Source organism: Theobroma cacao, chromosome 10 (assembly GCF_053813885.1).
Source record: "Theobroma cacao isolate CCN51 chromosome 10, ASM5381388v1, whole genome shotgun sequence".
Taxonomy (NCBI): Eukaryota; Viridiplantae; Streptophyta; class Magnoliopsida; order Malvales; family Malvaceae; genus Theobroma; species Theobroma cacao.
The window spans coordinates 5,543,161-5,566,136 of record NC_142648.1 but is presented as its reverse complement, the minus strand read 5'-3'; the positions used below and the strand labels follow the sequence as shown (position 1 = coordinate 5,566,136).

At 33.2% G+C, this 22,976-nt stretch overlaps 2 protein-coding genes across 3 annotated transcripts; one reads left to right on the top strand and one right to left on the bottom strand.

Moving 5' to 3' along the window:
- The first annotated feature begins 2,440 nt into the window (after positions 1-2,440).
- Positions 2,441-11,670, top strand: LOC18586539 (Galactose oxidase/kelch repeat superfamily protein). Of its 2 annotated transcripts, none has more exons than XM_007009993.3 (14): positions 2,441-2,789; positions 3,945-4,051; positions 4,258-4,335; positions 4,411-4,530; positions 4,667-4,733; positions 4,871-4,932; positions 5,136-5,275; positions 5,359-5,485; positions 9,691-9,805; positions 9,882-9,970; positions 10,313-10,396; positions 10,511-10,831; positions 10,903-10,962; positions 11,061-11,670. In XM_007009993.3, exons 2-14 carry the CDS (start codon positions 3,962-3,964, stop codon positions 11,226-11,228), a joined length of 1,521 nt encoding a protein of 506 aa, XP_007010055.3. In that variant the 5' UTR covers positions 2,441-2,789; positions 3,945-3,961; the 3' UTR covers positions 11,229-11,670. The 2 variants fall into 2 exon arrangements, with proteins under 2 accessions (XP_007010055.3, XP_007010054.3); XM_007009992.3 differs by having other exon boundaries at positions 3,930-4,051.
- Positions 11,671-12,024: 354 nt separating this feature from the next.
- On the bottom strand, positions 12,025-14,354 carry LOC18586538 (beta-phenylalanine coenzyme A ligase-like). Its single transcript, XM_018129439.2, has 4 exons — positions 12,948-14,354; positions 12,771-12,838; positions 12,586-12,688; positions 12,025-12,257 (listed from the first exon to the last, which is right to left on the bottom strand). Exons 1-4 carry the CDS (start codon positions 14,352-14,354, stop codon positions 12,132-12,134), a joined length of 1,704 nt encoding a protein of 567 aa, XP_017984928.2. The 3' UTR covers positions 12,025-12,131.
- Positions 14,355-22,976: the final 8,622 nt, after the last annotated feature.

Sequence of the window (22,976 nt, the reverse complement as noted above, 5' to 3'; positions counted from 1 at the left end):
TTTCATTAAAAACAAAGGGAAAAAATTTTCCATTGTCCAAAAAAACAACAACAGCAAAATACATACATCAAGAATTGGACATTATACTCTCACAGATAGTCGAGTATATCCTTCCAATTCAAAGTTCTTAAAAACAATCCCCATCTTTAATCACAACGAAAACAAAACAAAGGGGCCACCCTTCCATTCCCATTAAACCATCCCTCTACAATGATCAAAAGTTGGCCAAAAAGAGCCTTGTACATGACTATACAAAAAACCATAAGCTAAAAAATAAAATCTTTTACATCCCATTTTGTTTCCAGATTTCAGTAAATTGATCTTGTGCAGTAGTAAACAAAGAGGCACAAGCATCATTCATCCCGATTCAACAATTTAGATTCAATCTCAGTCCCAGATCAATCCCAAGACCATTAGTAGTGAATTCACAACAAAACCAGAAAACCTTCATCCAGGAAACTTACTTACATTAAACAAGTGTTGTTTCTGAATTTAAAACCCAACTTTTCAATATTATGCTCATCGATAGAATTAAACAAAGCATGGTTTTTGGGTAGATCACAACGGGTGTAAACTTGAAGTAGTCTATGATCTCATTGATCAACATGTTGTAAATAAGGTTTTTGATACTCCTTTTAATGGTGCGGAACATGTCATCCATGATAAATTTAACAAGGTTAATACGACGATTATATTTGATGTGAAATAAGAACTAAAGGTCTTCTTGGGTGATAGTGAGGTAGATGGAGCCGTGAGGACGAATAGTGTGAGTGATGATGAGGTGCAAGACTCGATCAAAGAAAGATAGCCTTGTGCAACTAAAACTGCATCTGTCATTTGGTGGTGCATAGATAAACACCAACTAGAGGTTACCATTATCAAAGACATAGCGGAGATCTTCTTGGAGGGAAGTAAAGTGAAGGACTCTTTTTATTAGGGCACAAGTAACAAGTATCCATTTTTCCATGACGTGAGTGACAAACTGATCATCATGGTTCACTAGGTCACCTGTTTTCGACTTTACATATTTTTGTGTTGCATTGAAGTAAAAGATCCGAACTAAATTCTCATAGTATTTCCTATTCATTTGTAAGTAATGTGTCCATCCTAAATATTAAAAGTTTGCAAAGTATGGGAAATCAATGGACTTTAAGTAATCAAAGTCAATTATATGCCTAAGCATTACCTTGCATTTGGTGAACTTGTCGTTGAATTTTTGAACATGCGATGGATGAGTGACATTTCATAGGAAAAACTCCCGTTCAATGTTGAAGATGTCTCGGCACCAGTAGAGCTGCTTGAACCCCTTTTAGCAGTCACCTTTGTGCGTTTAGGTCTATGACTCATTTTCAAAATTTATGAAATTTAGAGGCTTGAGGTGTTTTGGTTAAAAATGATTCGGTAGAAATGTTGAAGAGGATGAGGGAAATGATTTAATCGATACAATTTCTTTCAAAACGTAAGGGAATCCAAGATTTTGAGAGATTAAGGCCTTAGGGTTTTATAAAACCCTAAACTAAATTTTTAAAGATATTTGGAAGCGTTTTGGAGAAAATTTATATTTTTGATGTCGAAAATTAAGAAGAAAATACTTTTAACAGTTTAGAATCGGAGAAATTTATTAGAGTTGAAGGGATTTGAGAGAATGAGGTGTTTGGATGCCCCTGTTATGAGATAAAGGAAGCGTCATATACGATTAAAATAGTATATGTATCGATAGATGTTCCAATCTATCGATAGATACCATTCCATCATATGGCTAAATGTCCATCAATCAAATTTACTATCTATTGATAAATGGTGCACGTTATTGCTTTTATCGATAGGCAATTTTGATTTATTGATAGATATTCTTATGTGGACATTAAAGAACAATGATTGACATTCAAATTCGTGTAAAAAGATACAAAATTAAGTTTTCGATGAAGAGAAGGTCCAACATATTCTTCTTTGCATAATTTTTTTTTATTCATGTCATAATTCTAAGCATTATTATTTTCAATTTTATAAGTTTAAGAAAAAATTAAATATTATCTTATCCTCCATGGATAGGTAGCAATCTTTTTTTAAAAAAATTAAATATTTAATAATTTTACATATTTTAATATTTAAATAATTAATATAAAATTCTCATAATATTTTTGTAATTTTATTATTTATTATTTTAATTGCTTAAAAGTTAAAAGGTTATAATTTTATATTAAAATTATAAATTTATTCAATTTATATGTTTTTATACATAAAGATAATTTTGTCAATTTACATTATATTTTTAATAAAGTACTTTCAAACTAAACACTACAATATAATCTTCTAAGTAATTACATTTTCTACAATCATTCTTTTTCTTATTATACCAAATATTATAAAATTATATTTTCAATAATCATATTTTTAATAGTCATATATTCAACAATTAAATTCCCAGCGATATATCAAAACGCTAGGAAAAACAAATTACACAGTGAAGTGGCAGAGTGTGCATAGTAAGTGGTAAGAGCTCCGACGCTTACAGAGGTGACTTCGATCTTTACGGTTTCTTTTGTCTACAGAAAAATACACGTAGGCACCACCACAAAGGAAAAAACAAACACTTCACCTGAGATTGAGAGATTTCAGATCTCAAAGGCTTGTGTTCGATTCTTCGTCTTGTCGGAGAATCAACACCGTCTGATCTCACCCCGCATTGCCCTCCCACCCCCGATCCCATATACATAAACAATTTCTCAGATCTTGTTCTTAAAAATCAACGGCTCTAAGTTTATTCTCCATAATTTTTCATAATTCAGGTAAATTGAGTTCAATTCTTTCGTTTTAAGCATTTTAGACTTTAAATTTTAATTCAGTTGTGTGTTTTAAAGATTTAGATCTCCGTAAATGTCGAATTTGTAGAGCTCTGTTTGGTTGCTGAGAAAATGGAAGGAAAAGAAAGGAAATTGATCGTTGTTGTTTCCAAGAAAATGGGAGTATGTTGACTTTGTTAAGTCAAACAAGTTTTATCTGGTTAATTTGAGTGGAGAATTATAAATTACTGTTATTTATTGGTTTCCTGCATTTTCTCTGCAATCAAACAGGGGATATTACTCTGAAGAGTAAGATAGTATGTGATTTAGCTTTGAATTGATAATTTGCCATTATTTTTGCATTTTATTAGAGTTTAGTTACAACAATTTTATGATTTTTTTCTGTTATGTTTTTGCCTTTGAAAAGTTTAGGTTGCTAGATTTTGAATAGTATTAATAACTATGATAATGTTATCTGTATCAGATTGGTGTTTTAATCATAACTATATGAAGAATTCTGAAAAAATGTTGTGATCAAGTTTAGTTATCCCGCTAAAACTTTTTCTGAATGTTAACAAGTAGATACTGCTAACTATGTATAAGCTGTCTATGAAATTGATATCTTTATGGTAGTGGAATTTTTTCTGTCCTTTAAGTTCAGATTATTTGGTCTTTTGAGTGACTTGCCAGTAACTTAGGCAGCTTACTCTGGTCTTGTTCATGGCACATGCTTCCTTTAGCCTTTCACCGAGCCATTGTCTTCTTGTTCAACTATAGAGATACCAATAATCTTCCTAATAAGTTTTCCAATATTCAATTTTTTACTGGATCAAATCATGGTGTGTATGATATATAAAACCTCTGCTGTATGTCTCATGTCTCAAGAGTGAGGTTTTATTTGGATCTTGTAAACAAAAGGGAAAGGGGAGTGATTTTTAAAAATGCTCTAGAAATTTGTTTACTTTCCATTTTTCCTCCTCTCACCAAATTTTATATAGGGGATGGAATTTTATCATGCTCTTTAATCCATTTTCCACAACACTTTTCCCTTGTTTCTAGAAACTTATGAGTTCTGAGTTGAGTCTCTCTTTGTTAATATGATTGTTTGTATTATGCATTTTAAGAACTTGACTGACATACAAACAGTTGTTATGGGAGCAGAAGAGATTAAAAAAGAAATGGATATCAGCAAGTGGCCTTCAGATTTGGCCTATGAGCAGTGGGTAGCACTGCCAGTTTCTGGTGCACGACCATCAGCTCGGTACAAGGTAATTTGCTTTAAATTGTAAACCACGCACAAGAACTTATTGGTTGTGTCATTTTTTTATAGTTTTCTCTCTCTTTTGGGGTGTTGGGTCATGTTTGTTAACCCTTAATAATGCTGTTATATTGATTTTCTTTTAAGTGCTTACCTTTTTCTATGATTCTTTAGCTAGATGCTTATCATGTCATTTTTTTGGCTTTTTCACTGTAGCATGCTGCAGCAGTGGTTGGTGAAAAACTATATATCCATGGAGGCAGTCGTAATGGTCGATACCTGTCTGATATTCAGGTTTATTCTTGACCTCAGTTGATACATATGGAAGTACTTTCTTGTTTGTAATGTGCTCTTTGGCTGCTTTTGCAGGTATTTGATCTTAGAAGTTTGACATGGTCTAGTCTGAAACTTAAGATCGAATCAGATGCTGATAAATCAGAAGACAGTGGCTCACAGGAAGTTCCTCCAGGCACTTCAGATCATAGTATGGTGGGACTTCAGATGCACCATCCCGATTGATATATTCTTTTTGCCTTATTAAATTTATATCCACTTATGCAGCGACTCAATACAACTTTCAATAAGCACTTGAATATAGTTTTACTTGTTTATATATTTTTTGCAGATTAAGTGGGAAAATAACCTTCTTCTTCTAGGCGGGCATTCGAAGAAATCTTCTGATGCCATGATAGGTTTGTATTTCTGAGGATCATTTGGTACAAATACACCTATAAAAGTTAAGGAATCTGGTGTTCTGGTTAATGGTTGGTAGCGAATGAAATTTGTACATTGTTTGGAATCTAATAATATGTTAATGGACTTCTTGTAGTGCATGTCCTCAATCTAGAGACACATGTCTGTGGTGTCATGGAGACCTCAGGAAAAGTTCCGGTAACTATCTTTATTATGGCTTCTTTTTGTTTTAAAAATAAAAATTTGCCTTTTCTTCTATGCTTTGCCTATTTGTTTCATTCTATCCTCCTTTGATTTTTAATTTTCAGTTGTTATATGTTCTTTAAGAAGGGTAGAATTTGTTCTTTCCCATTGTTGGAGTCTTCTCTTATGGGAATTTGATTTTGTGCCACATGTTCCAGGTAGCACGTGGGGGTTATTCTGTGACACTGGTAGGTTCTAAACTGATTGTGTTTGGTGGAGAAGACAGGAGCAGGAAATTGCTCAATGATGTACATGTTCTTGATCTAGAGACAATGACTTGGAGTATGGTGGAGGCAATGTAAGCATCTTTTTGCTTTTGATTGCTGGTTATTCTTTGCAATTTCGGAAGTATTCTGCGTCACTTTTGTTGTACTTTGATAGGCAGACACCCCCAACTCCAAGATTCGATCACACGGCTGCAGTGCATGCTGAGCGCTACCTTTTGATTTTTGGTGGTTGTTCTCATTCAATATTCTTCAATGATCTTCACGTATTGGACTTGCAGACTGTAAGTGTTGGACCTTTTCTTTTTCCTTTCGGGATTTATATTCAATTTTATTTTTGGTATGAGTTGAACGCCATTAATTGTCAATTTTTCTTTCTTGAGTAAGCGATCACATTTTTCCATGATGAATAATGTGTGCAATGCTTATCAAACAACTTGGTAACTAGCATGGCCTCTAGAGATCATCTTTGAGTGCCATTTTGACATAGCCGAAAGATAGAAAGAAGAGTGCTTATGCTCATGTGTGCTTACTTATGCTTGTTGAAATAGGGGATATATATTTTCAAGTCATAAAGAACTATTCCAAGATATCTCCAATGTAGTCCATGAAGCTGGTCCATGTAACACCCCATACCCTTGTATAGAAACCAATATGACTTTATCGACAAGACGAAGGGTCAACTGATGTCAATTTAAGTGCCAAAGAGCGGTGACAAGTGAAGAGTATTTTGGAATAAAATATTTCGCATGAGATAAAATAGTAATTAAATAACAATATTTTTATCGAGGATGAATTAGCGAGTTAAAAGGTGATTTAGAAGTAAATCGAGGCAAAGTAAGATCTTTTGGAGCCCTAGAAGGTTAGAGGAAAATTTTTGAAAAAAATAATAATAATAATATTTTTATTAATAAAATAATATTAAAATATTAATATTTTATCTGTTATTTAAATTAGTCATGAAGGAGGATTATATGACTAATCTAAGAGAGAAGAAATAAAAAAGAATTTTGAAAAACGATGATAGTGGGGCTCATGGGTCCTTACTAAATAGAGTTAGAGCGGGTAAGTAAATATTTAAATATTATGGTGACATCTTGATGAAGTGTAAATTTTATATCCTATTTGTACGAGTGTAAAGGAAGTAAGATAAAAAGAAATTGAAGTTTTAAGAAATGTTGGAAGGACCAAATTGTGAAGAATGAAAGTTTTGAAGGTCACATGGTAAATAAAGACAAGTTTGAGGAGTTATGTGTAAATTTTAACATTTGAAGTTAAATGGGAATTTACTAACTAAGGAAATTTAGATTATGTGGGATATGAGATGAACATGTGAATTCACTATTACATGCAATTATAGCATGCAAAAAGGAGAAGTTAGTGGGGAACATATAAGATCCCCACCATGTAAAGGAAAAAAAAGAATAAGACAAATTAATTTGCATGTAATGTGATTGGTGCATTGGTGGTCAAATGAAGAAAGGAGAAAGTGGGTTGCATGTGACTTGAATGGGTCAAAGATTGACTAAATAAAATATAAGATAAAAGTGATGCATGGAATGAAGAAATGAAAAAAGAATGGGAAAGTGAGGTGGTGGGTGAAAAGGTTTCAAAAACTTATTTGCCTTGTAATTGTAACCACATGAAAGAAAATTAAAAATGACAAATGACCAAACCTTGAGCAATTCGTCCATGAGAGGAAAGTAAAGAGAAAAGGAAAGAAAATAATAGAAAAAGAAATGATTTTGGATAATTCGTCCATATGTGGACAAAATGAGAAAGTGAAAGTCATTTTCAAAGCTTTTGCCTTGAGGGGTCCGCCCATGAGAAAAGAAAAGGAAAGAAAGAGAAGATTTGACAAGACCATCTCAAGTACCATTTTTGTGATATTCGCCCAAACCAAAAAATAGCAAAATGACTTTGCTTTGAAAGAAAATCGCATCATTGAGATAAAAAGAAAAGGGAGAATCGGCTTGGAAGAAAGGAGAAAGAAGAGAAAAGCTTGGTGGAGGTTCGGCTTGGAAAAGCTAGAGAAGAATCGAGAGGTTTTTCCTCCCACCCACACGCCATGTTGAAATTTAAGGAGAGTTTGGTGGTTTGGCTTAAAGATTTCAAAGTAAGGAAGATAAAAATTGTTAATTTGATTGAATATATGGTTTTTGAACCGATTATAATGTGTGAAAATATTTGTGGCAGCAAAAGAATACCGTGTGGGGTGCCAAGGAAACCATACATATTGGTGATTCGCAAGGAATGTGAGATTACGCTACCAAGGAGCTTGAGATTTCTTGATTTTAGTTCAAGTTAAATTATTGAGAAAAAGTAAGACAAATTGTAGCCTAATCCTTGATTGGTTATGTTATATGATTATGGGTTAAGAAGAATGCCTATATTGGTTGTGAGATTTGATGTTGTGAAAATATAATGTTTGAAGTAAGTAAAGGATAAGGATTATGCAGGCAAGATTTAAGACTTCTTTGGTAAAGTTGCTGCCACATTATTTCAAAAGTCTTGAAAATGGCTTTCACTTTCTCATTTTGTCCACATATAGGCGGATTGTCCAAAATTATTTTTTTTTATTATTTTCTTTCCTTTTTTCTTTACTTTCCTCTCATGGACGGATTGCTCAAGATTTAGTCATTTGTCATTTTCTTTTTTCTTTCATGTGGTTACAATTACAAGACAAATAGCTTTTTGGAACCTTTTCACCTGTCACCTCACTTTCTCATTCTTTTTTCATTTTTTTATTTCATGCATCACTTTTATCTTATATTTTATTTAGTCAATCTTTGACTCATTTAAATCACATGCAACCCACTTTCTTCTTTCTTCATTTGACCACCAATGCACCAATCACATTACATACAAATTAATTTTAGTCTTATTCTTTCTTTTACTTTACATGGTGGAGGTCTTATATGTTTCCCGCTAACTTCTTCTTTTTGCATGCTATAATTGCATGTAATAGTGAATCCACATGTTCATCTCATATCTCACATAATCTACCTTTACTTGGTTAGTAAATTCCCATTTAACTTTAAATGTTAAAATTTGCACATAAGTCCTTAAACATTCCTTTATTTATCATGTGACCTTTCAAACTTTCATTTTTTACAATTTGATTCTTCCAACATTTCTTAAACTCCAATTTCCTTCTATCTTCTTTCTTTACACGCGTACAAATATGATATAAAATTTGTACTTCATCAAGATGTCATCATAATAGTTAAATATTTACTTACCCGCTCTACATCTATTTAATAAGGACACGCGAGCTCCACTATTATCATTTTTCTTTAAAATTATTTTTTATTTCTTTTCTCCCACTTAGATTAGTCATATAATCTTCTTTCATGATTAATTTCGACAACAGATAAAACATTAATATTTTAATATTATTTTTTTAAAAAAAAATTTTCTCTAGCGTTTTAGGGCTCCAAAAGATCTTACTTTGTCTCGGTTTACTTCCAAATCACCTTTCAACTCGCTAATTTATCCTCGGTAAAATTATTATTATTCAATTACTATTTTATCGCATGCGAAATATTTTATTCCAATATACTCCTTTCACTAGTCACTGCTCTTTGGCACTTAAAATGTCACCATAATATTTAAATATTTACTTATCCGTTCTACTTCTATTTAATAAGAACACGTGGGCCCCACTATCATCGTTTTTCTTCAAAATTTTTCTTATTTCTTCTTTCCCACTTAGATTAGTCATATAATCCTCTTTCATAACTAATTTCGACAACAGATAAAACATTAATATTTTAATATTATTTTATTAATAAAATATTATTTTTTTTTCAAAAATTTTCCTCTAGCGTTCTAGGGGTCCAAAAGATCTTACTTTGCCCCAGTTTACTTCTGAATCACCTTTTAACTCGCTAATTCATCCTTGATAAAATTATTATTATTTAATTATTATTTTATCTCATGCGGAATATTTTATTCCAAAATACTCTTTTTACTTGTCACCGTTCTTTGGCACTTAAATTGACATCAATTGACCTATTGTCTTGTCGATAAGGTCATATTAGTTTCTATACGAGGGTATTGGGTGTTTCAGTCCAACCCTAAATTGGCTGGACAGTCTCCATTAACTGTACAATAGATGCTGGATCTTTTTCATGCAAGTACCTTACCTTTATCTTGACCTTAATGAAAGTAAAAATATTTTCTTTTCATCACAAAAAAAAAAAGTCTAGATCTTAATTCTGGAGATATACTAGCCATTATATTTCATTCAATATATTTAAGCAATACTGCATATTGCATAGTATCTTCCTTAGCAATTAGTGCCAGTTTTATGATTTGATCATTCTTTCTGTCGTAAAGAAATATGAACTGCAGCAGGTGAAGCAGATTTTTTATCATGATAATAAGCTAGAGATAAGGTTATTCTAATAGCATTAAAAATTTAGTGTTCTGCTTAAGTAGTCTGAATGGTTTGATTGACTGGAATTGAACCTGGATTGCCATGCAGATGGAGTGGTCCCAACCACAAGTTCAGGGTGATTTGGTGAGTCCTAGGGCAGGTCATGCTGGTATTTCCATTGATGAAATGTGGTATATTGTTGGTGGTGGAGATAACAGCAATGGTACGTGTGATGTAATTTTTCATGAAATCTTATTTATGTCGGAATTTCATTTGCTAATTCACTTTTTTCATTACAGGTTGCTTGGAGACTCTTGCCTTAAATATGTCTAAGTTAGTTTGGTCTACTTTGACAACTTTGAAAGAAAGGCATCCACTTGCTAGTGAGGTTACTACTCTGAGCCTTTGATAAAGTGTATATCTGTGAATACTAGCTGAACTTTTACTTGGACAAGATTTTTGGAATGTGGCTGCATATTGAGATTTTTCTTTTAGAATAACTTTTGGTGATAGTCCTTACTGCTGTAACATTTTTATCCAACATTTATCGTTTCCAAATTGTTTTCATGATCATTGCTTAAGAAGCATATGTTTGCTATTTATCCAACATTTTTATGTCTTTTTTTTTTACCTCAGTAACATTTTTATGTCTTATGCTTTAATTTCTTATATAATTGATTTAACTTTGGGTTTGACTAAATTTTCCTGGCAATTGGCTATTCAAATGCAGGGACTAAGTGTTTGCTCAGCAATAATTGATGGGGAGAAGCATTTGGTTGCCTTTGGTGGATACAATGGGAAATATAGTAATGAGGTATATTGTTTAACAACATTTTATTCAAAATCACGTTTTTTAAATTGCTGAATCTATGCCAGTATGTATCATTTCTTTTTCCCTGATTTTTGGTGGTTGTCTATCACGTGATAGGTTTTTGTTATGAAACTCAAACCAAGAGACTCATCTCATCCCAAGATTTTTCAGTCCCCAGCAGCTGCAGCAGCAGCAGCTTCTGTTACTGCTGCATATGCCTTGGCAAAGTCAGAAAAGTTGGATTTTCCACAAATAATAGATCTGAACTTTAATGGAGTTGAAAACAATGTTCCTAAAAAGGATGTCAATATTGAAATTGATGCAATTAAAGAAGAGAAAAAGGTGTTGGAGTTGTCAATTGAAGAAGTCACAGCAGAAAACTCTAGGCTCAGAGAGAAGATTGATGAATTCAATAGTAATCATACTGAATTATCCAAGGTATGCTCTTGAAGTGGCTCATAGTTTAACGTTTGAAGTTTTTGTTATTTTAATTTGCCGTTGTGTTGTAGGAACTCCAATCTGTCCAAGGTCAGCTGATATCTGAGAGATCAAGATGCTTTAAACTTGAGGTTTTCAGTTTTTCATATTTTTTTATTTCATTCTAGATTTTTAACTTATTCTTTTTTACACTTTAGACCCAAGATCTAAGACATGTTTATATATCCAGGCTCAAATTGCTGAACTACAAAAGATGCTGGAATCATTACAGTCCATAGAGAACGAAGTACAAGTACTTAGGAGACAAAAGTCAGCACTGGAACAGGAGATGGAGCTTTCAGCTGCCCAGAGGCAAGGTTCTGGTGGTGTTTGGCGGTGGATAGCTGGAAGCACATAGAAGTTGCTTATCATTTGAAAAAGGGATCATGCCATTGTTAGTTGATCTAGTATATCTGAAGCAATGGACTGGGTATGATCCAGCCCTGAAGATATCAGAGTGCAATCTTACTTGAAGAACATTTAGATTGTGCACATGGTCTACATGTGTTAGCTTAGTAAGTGTTTGTGGGCTTTTGAGTTTCAACCATTGCAGCATTTTCTTGAGGAGATAGATTCTGAACTGCTTACTAGAATATAGTCTATATGAATTTGTTCTTTCTCTAGCTAGGTTGCCTCCGGCAATTTATTTATTTTATTTATTAAATTTTAAGCCTTTTTGTTCAATGGGTCGCTGTTCTGTCTCCTGTAAACTGGGCAAGTTTTGTACTCTTGATTTTATTTGTTAGTTCCTGTGCCCTCGATCGAATTATATTGATATGCAAGGAATCTCTTGAACATTACAGATTGCTTTGCTTCTTGTGATTATAAGTCTGCAAAATTTATATCGAGTCTCGTCTCTTTTCCTGAATGCGAAGGACCTGTTCTTGTAATTTATGTTGAGTCCGGTGAGATTTGAAGGGAAGAAATTGTGTAAGCAAGTTACTGTTTTGCATACATTTTCAGAGCATGTATTGTTTTTCTCTTCCCTTTTCACTCCTTATCTTCATTTGTTCCTGTTTGAGCAATTAGGGAAAAAACTGGAGATTGGTTTCCCTGTCATCACCCATTGGGACTGTGGCCAATTTCTTTGAAGAAAAAGGAGAAAACTCACAAGTGTGCATTGCTATTTTATAAGGAAATTAGAGCAACAACCGTTTCATCTCCCAAAAAGAAAAGACAGAAAGAGCAAGCTACTAGCATTTCATCATAAATTTCGGTGGCTTTTGTTGAGCTAGTGCAACGGATAACAGAAGTATAAAAATTACAATTTGGAGAGAATTTGCTGTTGGCTTTGTAGGATGAGCTCCTTCCTCAAGATTTTGCCAGCTGCGGACTTTGGGATGGCATTTATGAATTCCACTCTTCTTACTTTCTTGTATGGAGCCACCTGAAAGATTTCATACATGGCAAATAAGTTCTTTTTTAACATTTATTTTAGAATAATTTGTTTCTGCCCCACGCGTGTGTCACGTGGTGGTTCCTCAGTCTAGGTTGCATGTGCAGCACGTGACATGCATGTGCACACACACATATAATTGATCATGTTTATTGATGTGTGGGCGAAACTAGTACTAAGATGGGTGTGGGCTTCATTTACCTATTAATCACATAACAATTGATTTATACATTAACTAAGATAAAACATAGGTGCTAATAAGTTATTTTTTTATTTTTTAATAAATAAGAATTATATCTTTTGATTCCAAAAGACCAACCTGAGTAGCTACAAATTTAATGACTTGTTCCTCAGTGAGTTGAGAGGCAGCTGCCTTCACAACATATGCCATTGGTATCTGCCCTGATTCCTCATCTTCAACCCTGCAAAAATCAAAACAGTGTCAAATACACATGCAAATACGACCGCATGACAGCCACACTACTTCTTTAAGGTTGCACGCACGGTATAACTGCAGCGTCCACAATATCGGGATGGCCTAAAAGCACTGCTTCCAGTTCTGCTGGAGCCACCTGAATGGAAAACAGGTTTTTGAACAATTAATCAAGGCAGGTTTGGTTCTTGAAAACAATGCAAATTCTAAAAGTTGTCACAGAGTTAAATCTGGTATTGCTTAGATACCTGATACCCGTTATGCTTGATAAGCTCCTTTATCCTATCAACAATATAAAGAAATCCATCCTCATCAAAGTAGCCAAGATCCCCTGTTTTAAGCCACCCATCTTTAGCTATTGTTGCAGCCGTTGCTTCCTCGTTTCCCAAATACCCTTTCATAGTTGTAGGACCGTTTAGCCACAGCTCTCCTTTCCTGTAAGGTGGCAAAGCCAACCCTGTTTCTGTATCAACCACCTTAGCACAACAGGTTGGCAGCAGCATTCCGCATGACCCTGGGTGAGCTTTAGCTTCCTCGTGAGACACGAAACCGGAGGTGGCGCCGCAGGTTTCGGTTAGCCCGTAGCCTTGCCTCAGCTCCACCCAGGGAAACTGTTCCCTGAATGCGTCTGTCAATTCCTTGCTCAAGGGTGCAGCCCCTGAACCAACCCTCCTCAATGTTGACAATTTGCTATTACCTTTGCAGTACTTCACCAGGCCAAGTATTACAGGGGGCACAGCAGGAATGTTGTTAACTTTATGAGTCTGAATTGCATCCAACATGGCCTGTAAATCGAATCTTGGCATTAACACAGTGGTGATACCGGCAGTTAAAAGTCCTACCCCGAAAAATGCAAGCCCATATATGTGAAAGATGGGTATAAACCCCAAAAATATGTCATTTTGGGATGATGTTGCTTCTGCATACCATCTTACAAGTCGAGTCGTTGTTATGAAATTCGAATGCGTTAAAATCACACCCTTGCTTGTTCCGGTAGTACCCGAAGAGTACAATATAGCAGCGGTATCTGACTGTTTAACCTTAGTTTCCGGTAATTCACGTGGATCGCAGCACTCAATCAGTTCTTCGATAGATAACGAATCCTCATCTGACTGACGAGACGTGATAATCGTAGGCACCCCAGTTTGTAGCAGCTTATGTAACTCCTCGGGGGCTGAGATCGCAAGCTTAGCACCCGAGTCAAGTACCTGTTTAGCTATTTCCGAGGGAGTATTGATTGGATTGGTAGGTGAGAGTATTGCACCAAGTGAAAGAATTGCAAGACATATCGTTGGGTACAAGAGTGAGTTTGGGGACAAAAGGAACACAACATCACCTTTGCGGACTCCGAGGTGGTAAAGGCCACAGGCAAGCGATTGAATTGATCGATGGAGTTGAGCGTATGTGAGTTGCTGGTTTGTAGCTGAGTCAATGAGTGCAACTTTTGATTCACCAACCTGAGGATGAGGAAACTGTGATAGCACAAACGAGGCAATGCCAAGGTCCGGATCACTAGGAAATTTGAGATGGTCACTAAGTGGAAAAAGTGAAGAATAAATGCCGGTATGCGAATCGAAGCCGCCTCGGTTGACCAGCGGCTGAGAATTGCCGGATTCTTCCTTGATGGGGACGGTCCAAGACTCTTCAACTGACATTTTCTTTCTGATGAATTTGCTCTATGCTATGGCAAAAGGCCAAGACTAAAACTTTGTGCTGCATACAATGTTGTTCAGTCTAGGATATGAAGTGAAGTTGATTTGATTTATGCATGTCTCGATATAAAGTTGAACGTCGATAAGCACAAGGTTAATAATGTAGCTTTGTTATTTACAATGGGGGCCATAGCCTCTCATAATAAAGAAAATATAAAACAAAATATAAGAGTTCAAATCTCTTCACTATCTTTCAACATCATATTATTATTACGTAATGTTACATTATAAAAATGTTATATTATGTCTTTCAAAAAAAGAAAAAAATAAGAATGTTATCTCATGTTTTTCAAAAAAATATTATATCATACCTTAAAAAAAAACTATATCATGCATAGTTTTATTTAATTCATTTTGTGCATCTTTACAAATTAATATTTTTTTAAATAAAAAAAAGATTTTACGTTTCTCGAATCTTAAAAATGTTTCATGTAAATTTAATTTTTATCACTTGAGTTAAATCTAGATGCCTTTATATAGTATGTACTCAAATCCACTGGAAAAAATCATTGAACATCCATCCATATTCCATGCATCCATCACTAATGATGGATGATTATGGAGGAAATTAATGTGTTGTATTTGTACTTAGTTACCGGCCATGGGGAAGTGACAAACTGATTAAGTCCATGGCAGTCCCTTTCCAAGAAATACTATAATCCTATTGTATTACTCCCGCTAGTGAAGTCTTGATATGCCTCTGCCGCCCACTTTCTAAGAATCGAATCAACCTATGCATATTCGCATAGACAGCTCTGACACATACGAGCTGTGAATTTAGATTTGAAAAATTCGTCTTCTTGCGTTTTTAAATGTCATGTTAATGTAAGTAGTAACGGTTATATGAATAAAAACGAATACGATATGAATAATTATTTGTGTTAGAAAACACGTATATAAATAAGTTAAAAAATTACGTAACATGATTTGATTAACACGTTTATTAAACGTGTCCGGTTATATTTTATACGACATGACACGATTGTTAAAACCTAAACACGATTAAGCCAATTTTTTTCTAACATGTTTAACACGATTAATACACGATTAAATTAAAATATTTATAATTAAATATAATTTTTTTATTCAAATTTAAAATTAATAATCATTAAAACAATCATAACAAAATAATAACAACATTAAATTTAATAAAATTTGACATAAATAGTATTCATAAAATTCATTATCAAAATAATGAAACCCATCCTTAACATCCAATCTTAAAATATTAATAACATCTAAAATCAACTATGACACCACCAGATTGGAGGAAAAGGCTTTTAGGGTTAGTGTTTTTGAGGGGTTTTTTTTGGGAATATTAGCGAAGAAGAGAAGAGTGAAAAATTGGAATTGGGGTTAGGGAAGAAGAAGAGGAAAAGAATGTGGTGCAGGCCAAGTGACTATGCCTTTCTTTTGGAATAGATCCAAATGAAAAGAAAGTAACAAAAAAAATTAGGATTAGGGTGTTATTACCCTATTATCTTTATCAAATTTAAAAGGACTTTTAAAATAATGATTTAAAATTATTTAAATCAAGTTAAAATAATCTTTTACTATGAATTTAAATGGATTGCTAAACGTGTCACTTATACACATTTAAATACAATTAATTAAAAGTATTAAAATATGTTAATCGTGTTTAACACAGTTAAAATACGAAACATGATAAGATTAAATCAAAATCTATTTAACTCTGTCTCTTTTTGTGTTGTGTCCAAAATTATCAAGTCTAAATGAAACCTACATTATTGAAAGCAATACCATATTGACACACATCCATTGTGTAAATATAAATATAGATACATGTTGAAATTGATAAAATTTGGGGAAAAAATCAAGAACAAGAAAAAAAATTTTTTTTGGAATTTGTTGAGTTTCATTAACCAGAATCCACTGTTCATTAGTGGTAAAAATGTAATTATACAAATCCTGAAAGACAAGAAAGTTAAAACTAAATTTATTATTTACATCACTGTCACTAAGTAACTTGAAACCAATTTTAAAAATATTTACAACTTTATTATCAATAAGATTAACTAATTAGAGCTACTGTCTAGCACGTGACTTGCCTTGCATATGCTTTTAAACTCCCCTCAACCTAAGCATTAAGGGCATGCTTGGTTGGGGGGAATGGAATAGCCTTTCCTCTTTTATTTTCATTCTTGAGATAAAACTTCATTTGGTTCAATGGAATGGTTATTCTTTAGAATAACCATTCCAAGAGAAGCCTGAATAGTCATTACCAATGCCTCCCTTGGTAATAGCTATTCCAAATTGTTGGGAATAAGAAAAAAAATTGATTAGATAAATATATCCTTTTACAATTTAAAAAATTACCTTATAAAAAATACTAAACCAATTTTTTTCTCTCTCTTCCTCACTCCTCTCTCTAAAGCACAAAAGACACAAAATTTTTTACTTCATTTTCAAAAAAAAGGAAATGAAAATATTTAAATATTATTTAATATATTAATATTATTTCACTATAATAAATATTATAAAGCATATGTCACGACCTGGAACCTCCCTCAGGCCCATGACAATCGCCGCGACGTCCCGATTGACACTCATTATCCGGAATGCCAACCGGAACCCCGCAAGGCTTACATATCAGTTTTTTTTTCCTTTCCTGTGAGCAATCGTTGTTAAATATCGAGTTTTTAGAGAATATACACTATTTTAGATAAAAAAAAATAATCAAAATAAAATTTTCGCCACACAGGGGTATTTTGGTCATTTTTTCTCAAAAATTTTGAAACTGGCTAAAACGTAATATACAAGTACAAAATACATAATTCATATTCAAAATGAGTTTAAAAGTCTAAAATCTTCATTTAAAACGAAATTACGGTTATTTAAATATAATAAGAAAATAAAATAAATATTAAGGGAAATATTCTATTTTCTTATAAAACAATATTTATAGAGTTATACGTGAATAATTTTTATAGCGTAAAAGCTAAATAAATTTATACATACTGAAATACAGTAAGCCAAAATATTTAATTTAATTTACAATAACAAGAGGGCCCCCGAATAAACAAAAGTAAAAAGGACTGTGAACCTACGATGTGGAAAATGCAGATCCAATGGTAGTTCTCGATGAGATCAGCTATCTACAGTCTATACTGAACCTGAAATGGGTGGAAAGAAGGGTGGTGAGATTATAAAATCCCAATGAGTAAACAGACATTATCATAAATATCTAAAGGCGAGTAAAATGGAGGCAAGTTTAAACAACAAATTTCAACCCATTTCATAATGTTTTCAATTTATTTCTTAAACCATAAAATATTTGTAATTTACCAAAACAGTTGTTAATGCTTATGTTTTTTATTAAAACAAGGCTGAAGCCAAAACTAATCCTCGGGGATACCTTGGCCAAGGCATCTAACCGAGTCCGCCAAGAATGTTAAAATATTCACACGTGAAACACATTTTTAGTTTTAAAACAAGTCGTCCCTTGGCATTGGCCGAGTTACACATTCACGTGGGGGTTCGACGTGAAGTGAGCTCTAATACTACCTTGGGAGTTACCTTCCTCGCCTCTACAATCGGAGTAACTATATAACTGGGTTTACCGTGTCCCTCTAATAGGCAGTCCACGAAAACCCGTCACTGTAGTGACTAACCCACCAATTTTAATAAAATTTCGACAGTATAATGTGACTTTTATTTATTTATCCAGCCTGCATAGTAAAAACAACTTACATAAATTTCCCAATGCACTCACAAAATATAGCCACATATACTCATTTCTCATAAGCCATTCCTAGGAAAATATATATTTTTCAAGTCAATTTGCAGCCTCCAATTACTCAATTTCATAATCAATACAATATATTTTTATTTGTCACATTTATTCCTAAAACATCAAAAATCCCGTTTTAATCTCGTTCTCATTTCATAAAATACATAAAGGGCATTTAAAATAAACTCTAGATAATTTACAATAATAATAAGTTTACTCACCGTTTGTACAAACTAAAAGCTTTCTAAGCGCCCCGATCACTACTCGTCGGGTACGACTTCTTTGCCTTTTCCGAAAGGCTCTCATCCTAGACACATTACAAAAATTTACACAATTCATCACATTGATGCTAAATCACTATATAATTAACTTAAATCCTATATTAATGCATGGTATGAAATGCAATAGCCTAAAACAGCTTAAACGCGACATTAACCTATTTTTGGCACTTTGCCAGATAAATTGCTAACGCTCTCCATTTTAGCTCTAAATCATCCCATTCTTTCTCCAACATTTCTAACCATTAAATATCAGCCAATAACCTTCTAAAAACAACAAAATCAGCTCACTCCCTTCCTTGGAAAATTCGGTCAAAAATGGGACATTAACTCGGTAAATTTTCTACTTTGTTTTTCTATCATATTTAATCATTTTTCATCATTTTCTCTTCATTTCTCTTAGAATAAATTTCAGATCATCATCATTGTACCTCATTTCAGATTCAGCCAAGGGTGGGTATTGTGAAAATTAATGATTTCTTGCCCAATTTAATTTCTAAACACATTTAACTAACTAAAACTATCAATTTAACTAAAAATCAAAACCTAAAAATTTCAATTTCTCTCCCCTAGAATTTCGTCCAGCCCTTGATATCACTTTTTGATCTCTCTGCTCAAGCATGCCAAATGGAAATAAAGGCATAGGAAAGGTAGAAATCAAGCTAAAATCGAAAAATCTTACCGTTAGACGCGTAAACGGGCGAAAAACGTAAATTCCCCTTTGAATTTTCTTGTTTCTCTTTGGTTTTTCTTTTTTTCTTCATTTCCTCTCTATTTCCTCTCTTGTTCTTCCTTATGACCGGCCAGCACTTAAAATGGGGTTTAAATGGCCTGACTTTTCATTAAAATAATATTATTTCATTAAAAAAATACCACGTGTCACTTTCCCATTGGCCCATTTTTAAAATTTCATCCATTTATTTTCAAATTTTCACCATACACTTATCCCACATATCCATAGCTTAGATAAAATTCTCAGACTTGTCCAAAGTCTCGGTGGAGTAATTTTTGAAATTTACACTTTTGCCCCCATAAAAGTGAAAAATTACATTTTGACCAAAAAACTGAAAAATTGCCCATAGACATATTTTTCATCCCTTATACTCATACCATTCTCCAATTTGTCAAATTTGATCTAAATTCTCTCAAAATCTCAAATTTTGTCCGCGAGTGGTAAAATTACGATTTTACCCCTACACTCTAGAAATCACCAGAATTAAACTTTTTCACTTGCTATCATTAAATTATGCTCCAAATAGTTAATCTTGATCAAAAATTTCACTCCACGATCAAATTATTATCTTAGGTGGCAAAATGACGATTTTGCCCTTGAACATCAAAATTTTCAATTTTACCCCAAATGAACCTTCGAACTCCGAACAATCATTTTTAGTCATTTCTTGACTATAAAATATTAAATTTCATCCTACAATTCCTATTTGAACTAATTCGAGGTTAAATCAACTCAAGTGTACCATTAGGTACAATATCGAGTTTCGTCTATTCTTAGGTGCTTTTCCTCGGTATTTTTCAGAACATAAGGGCAAAATGGTAATTTTACCACCCTAGTGGCAAAATTGTAATTTTACACCACCCGACACTTGTCCAGCACATGGATTTTATCCAATATTATCATAGATAATTGAAGGAATTTATATGGTGGAGAGAGAAAGCTTAATAGTTCAAAAATGACACATGGACCAATAATAAGGTGACATGTGTCAAGTTTATAACCATTTATTATTTAACTTTAAATTTAGCACAAAATCAGCCCATTTTCTTCATATGGCCGGCCAAAGGAAAACAAAAGGAAGAACAAAGGAAGAAAAAAAGAACAAGAACCCTAGGTGGGAAAATTGGTGGATTTCAAGTAATCAAGCAATTAAAGGTAAAATTTCTTGATTTTGACTTGTGATCTACCTTTCCCATGCATTTCTCCTTATTTTGCATGGTTAAATTTCATATTTTCATGGTGAATTCATGGCTGGCCGAATGGGTATGGAGAGAGAATTATGTTGGATAGATTTGATTTCAAGTTATGTTAGTGTTTTTAGTTAGTTAGTAATGTGTAGCAAGAAAAGCCAACAAGAAAAATTCATTTTCTCCCATTACCCATAAGAGGCCGAATTTTCTAGGGAGAATATTAAGTCTGAAATTGATGACATTTCATGATATTTTGGTGATATTTGATGTTTGGTGAGGTTATAAATTAAATGGGAAATTTTGGTGTGACAATCTGAATTTTTGCTTAACATATAGACATGTGTGATTATTGACCCGAGACTGATAAATTGAATCTCATTCACAGTCACTGAGGTAATTTAGGTATAATTGGAGTGTAGAAAGTGAGAAAAATTGATTTGGAGTTAAATTGGAGATTTTAACCGATTAGACCGAGTATAGTGTGACTTAGGTCAAATATCACATTTAAGCGATTAATCGAACATTTTGCATTCCATATCATGCATTAGTCTAAATTAGTTTAATTTCGATTTAGTACCAATGTAATAAGTTTCTCGATTTTGTACTGTGTCAAGGTGGTGAGTCCTCTGATAAGGGCAAGGAAATTGTACCCGAGGATCGATAGTCGAAGTACTATAGAAATTCGACTCCTGAAATAGTGAGTAACCTTACTATTGTCTTAATTATCTAAAGTGGTTTTTATCCGATTTTATGATTTTATGGAAATGAGTTTAAATGGCAAATCTTTATGTTTTATAAACAAAATGTGTTTAAACGAAGTGATTTTATAAATTATCTTGAAATTGAATAATGATTTTGAAAAATAGAGTAATTGGAGACCACTGATATATTGTAAATTTATGATTTGAATAAATGGTTTATGTTAATGTGTTGGCATGACTGGCTGGGTTGTGGTTTTTGTGAACTGTATGAATTATTCTATTTTACATTTGCAGGCTGGGTAGTATTAAATGAACCCTATCATGCTATCAAAAATTTATTGTATGGTGGGTATTGCTTGCTGCAGTGGGCTGGGTTCTGTGGACTAGCCTATTAGAGGGGCACGGAATCCTGACATATTTTACCTCGGTTGGAGAGGCGAGTAGGGTAACTCTCGAGGTATAACTTTTAGAGTTCACTTCACGCCAAACCACCACGTGAGGGGAACTCGGCCAACGCTAAGGAACGGTTATATTTTCTAAATAAAAACATGGTTTATGAGTATATAACTTTTTAATAACCTTGGCGGACTCGGTTTGGGATAGCCCTCGGCCAAGGTATCCCTGATAATTGAGTATGAGAATAATGTTTGACATGAGCCAAGTTTTAAGAAATTCATAAGCTATGTTGATTACTCGATTTAAATGAATTGCATTTTATTTGGTTGAAAAGAGTTGAAAGATGATAAATTAAAGTATAATGATTTATTTTATCTGTCTCCATTTACTCGACTTTAGATATTTTAGATGATATTTGTTTACTCACTGAGATTTTATAATCTCACCACCCTTCTTTCAATCCATTTCAGGCTCAGAATAGACTGTAGATAGCTGATTGCATTGAGAACTACCATTGGAATTGCATTTTCCAAACTGTAGGTTCACAGTCCTCTTTACTTTTGAATATTCGGAGGTCCCACTTGTTACTGTAAATTAAATTTCATACTCCAGTTATCTGTACTACTGTATAGGAATTTATTTTGCTTTTACACTGTGAAAAAATTATTTACGCAGTGTTCTAAAAATATTATTTTATAAGAAAATATAATATTTTACTTAATATTTCTTTTATTTTTCTATTATATCCAAATAAGCATAATTTTGTTTTAAATGAAGATTATAGACTTTAAACTCATTTTGATTATGAATATGTGTTTTGTACTTGTATATTACATTTTAGTCAGTTTCAAAATTTTTGAGAAAAATGACCAAAATACCCCTGTGAGATGAAAATTATTATTTTATTTGTTTTAAGTTGAAAACAGTTTAAAATCTTTTAGAACGTGGTATTTGGCAACAGTTACTCACAAAGGGAAATGAGAAGCTGATATTAAAGCTTTGTGGGGTTCCGATTGACAGTTCGGGTAATGTATGTCGATCGGGGCATCGCGGCGGTAGTCACGGGCTCGATGGGAGTTTCGGGTCGTGACAAGGTGTTTAGCATGCATTTGTGAAAATTTGTTTGGAATGATGTGATGAATTTTTGTGTTGGTGATAAAGGTTTTAAAATGATTTTCTATACTATATGTATACTATTATGGTAAACAGTTTTCAAAACGGGAAACAAGCTCTTGTTGTCACGATTTTGACTTAAAAGAATGCCATGTAAAGTGTTATGATTATTGTGTTTGTTAAAATTAGTGAAATGCTAAAGCTACAACTTATATGAGCATAACAATTAGACAACTCCAAGCACATAAGATTTCTATTTACATCCAATGTAATCAATTTTTGTGTCTATTAAAATTTGGAAATTCTAAGGACAGAATAACCCTTTCTTGACACCTTCATATTGAAAACTTCTAGCTCTAACTACTAGAATATCGTTGAAGGGAAAATAACAACCCTAAAAACC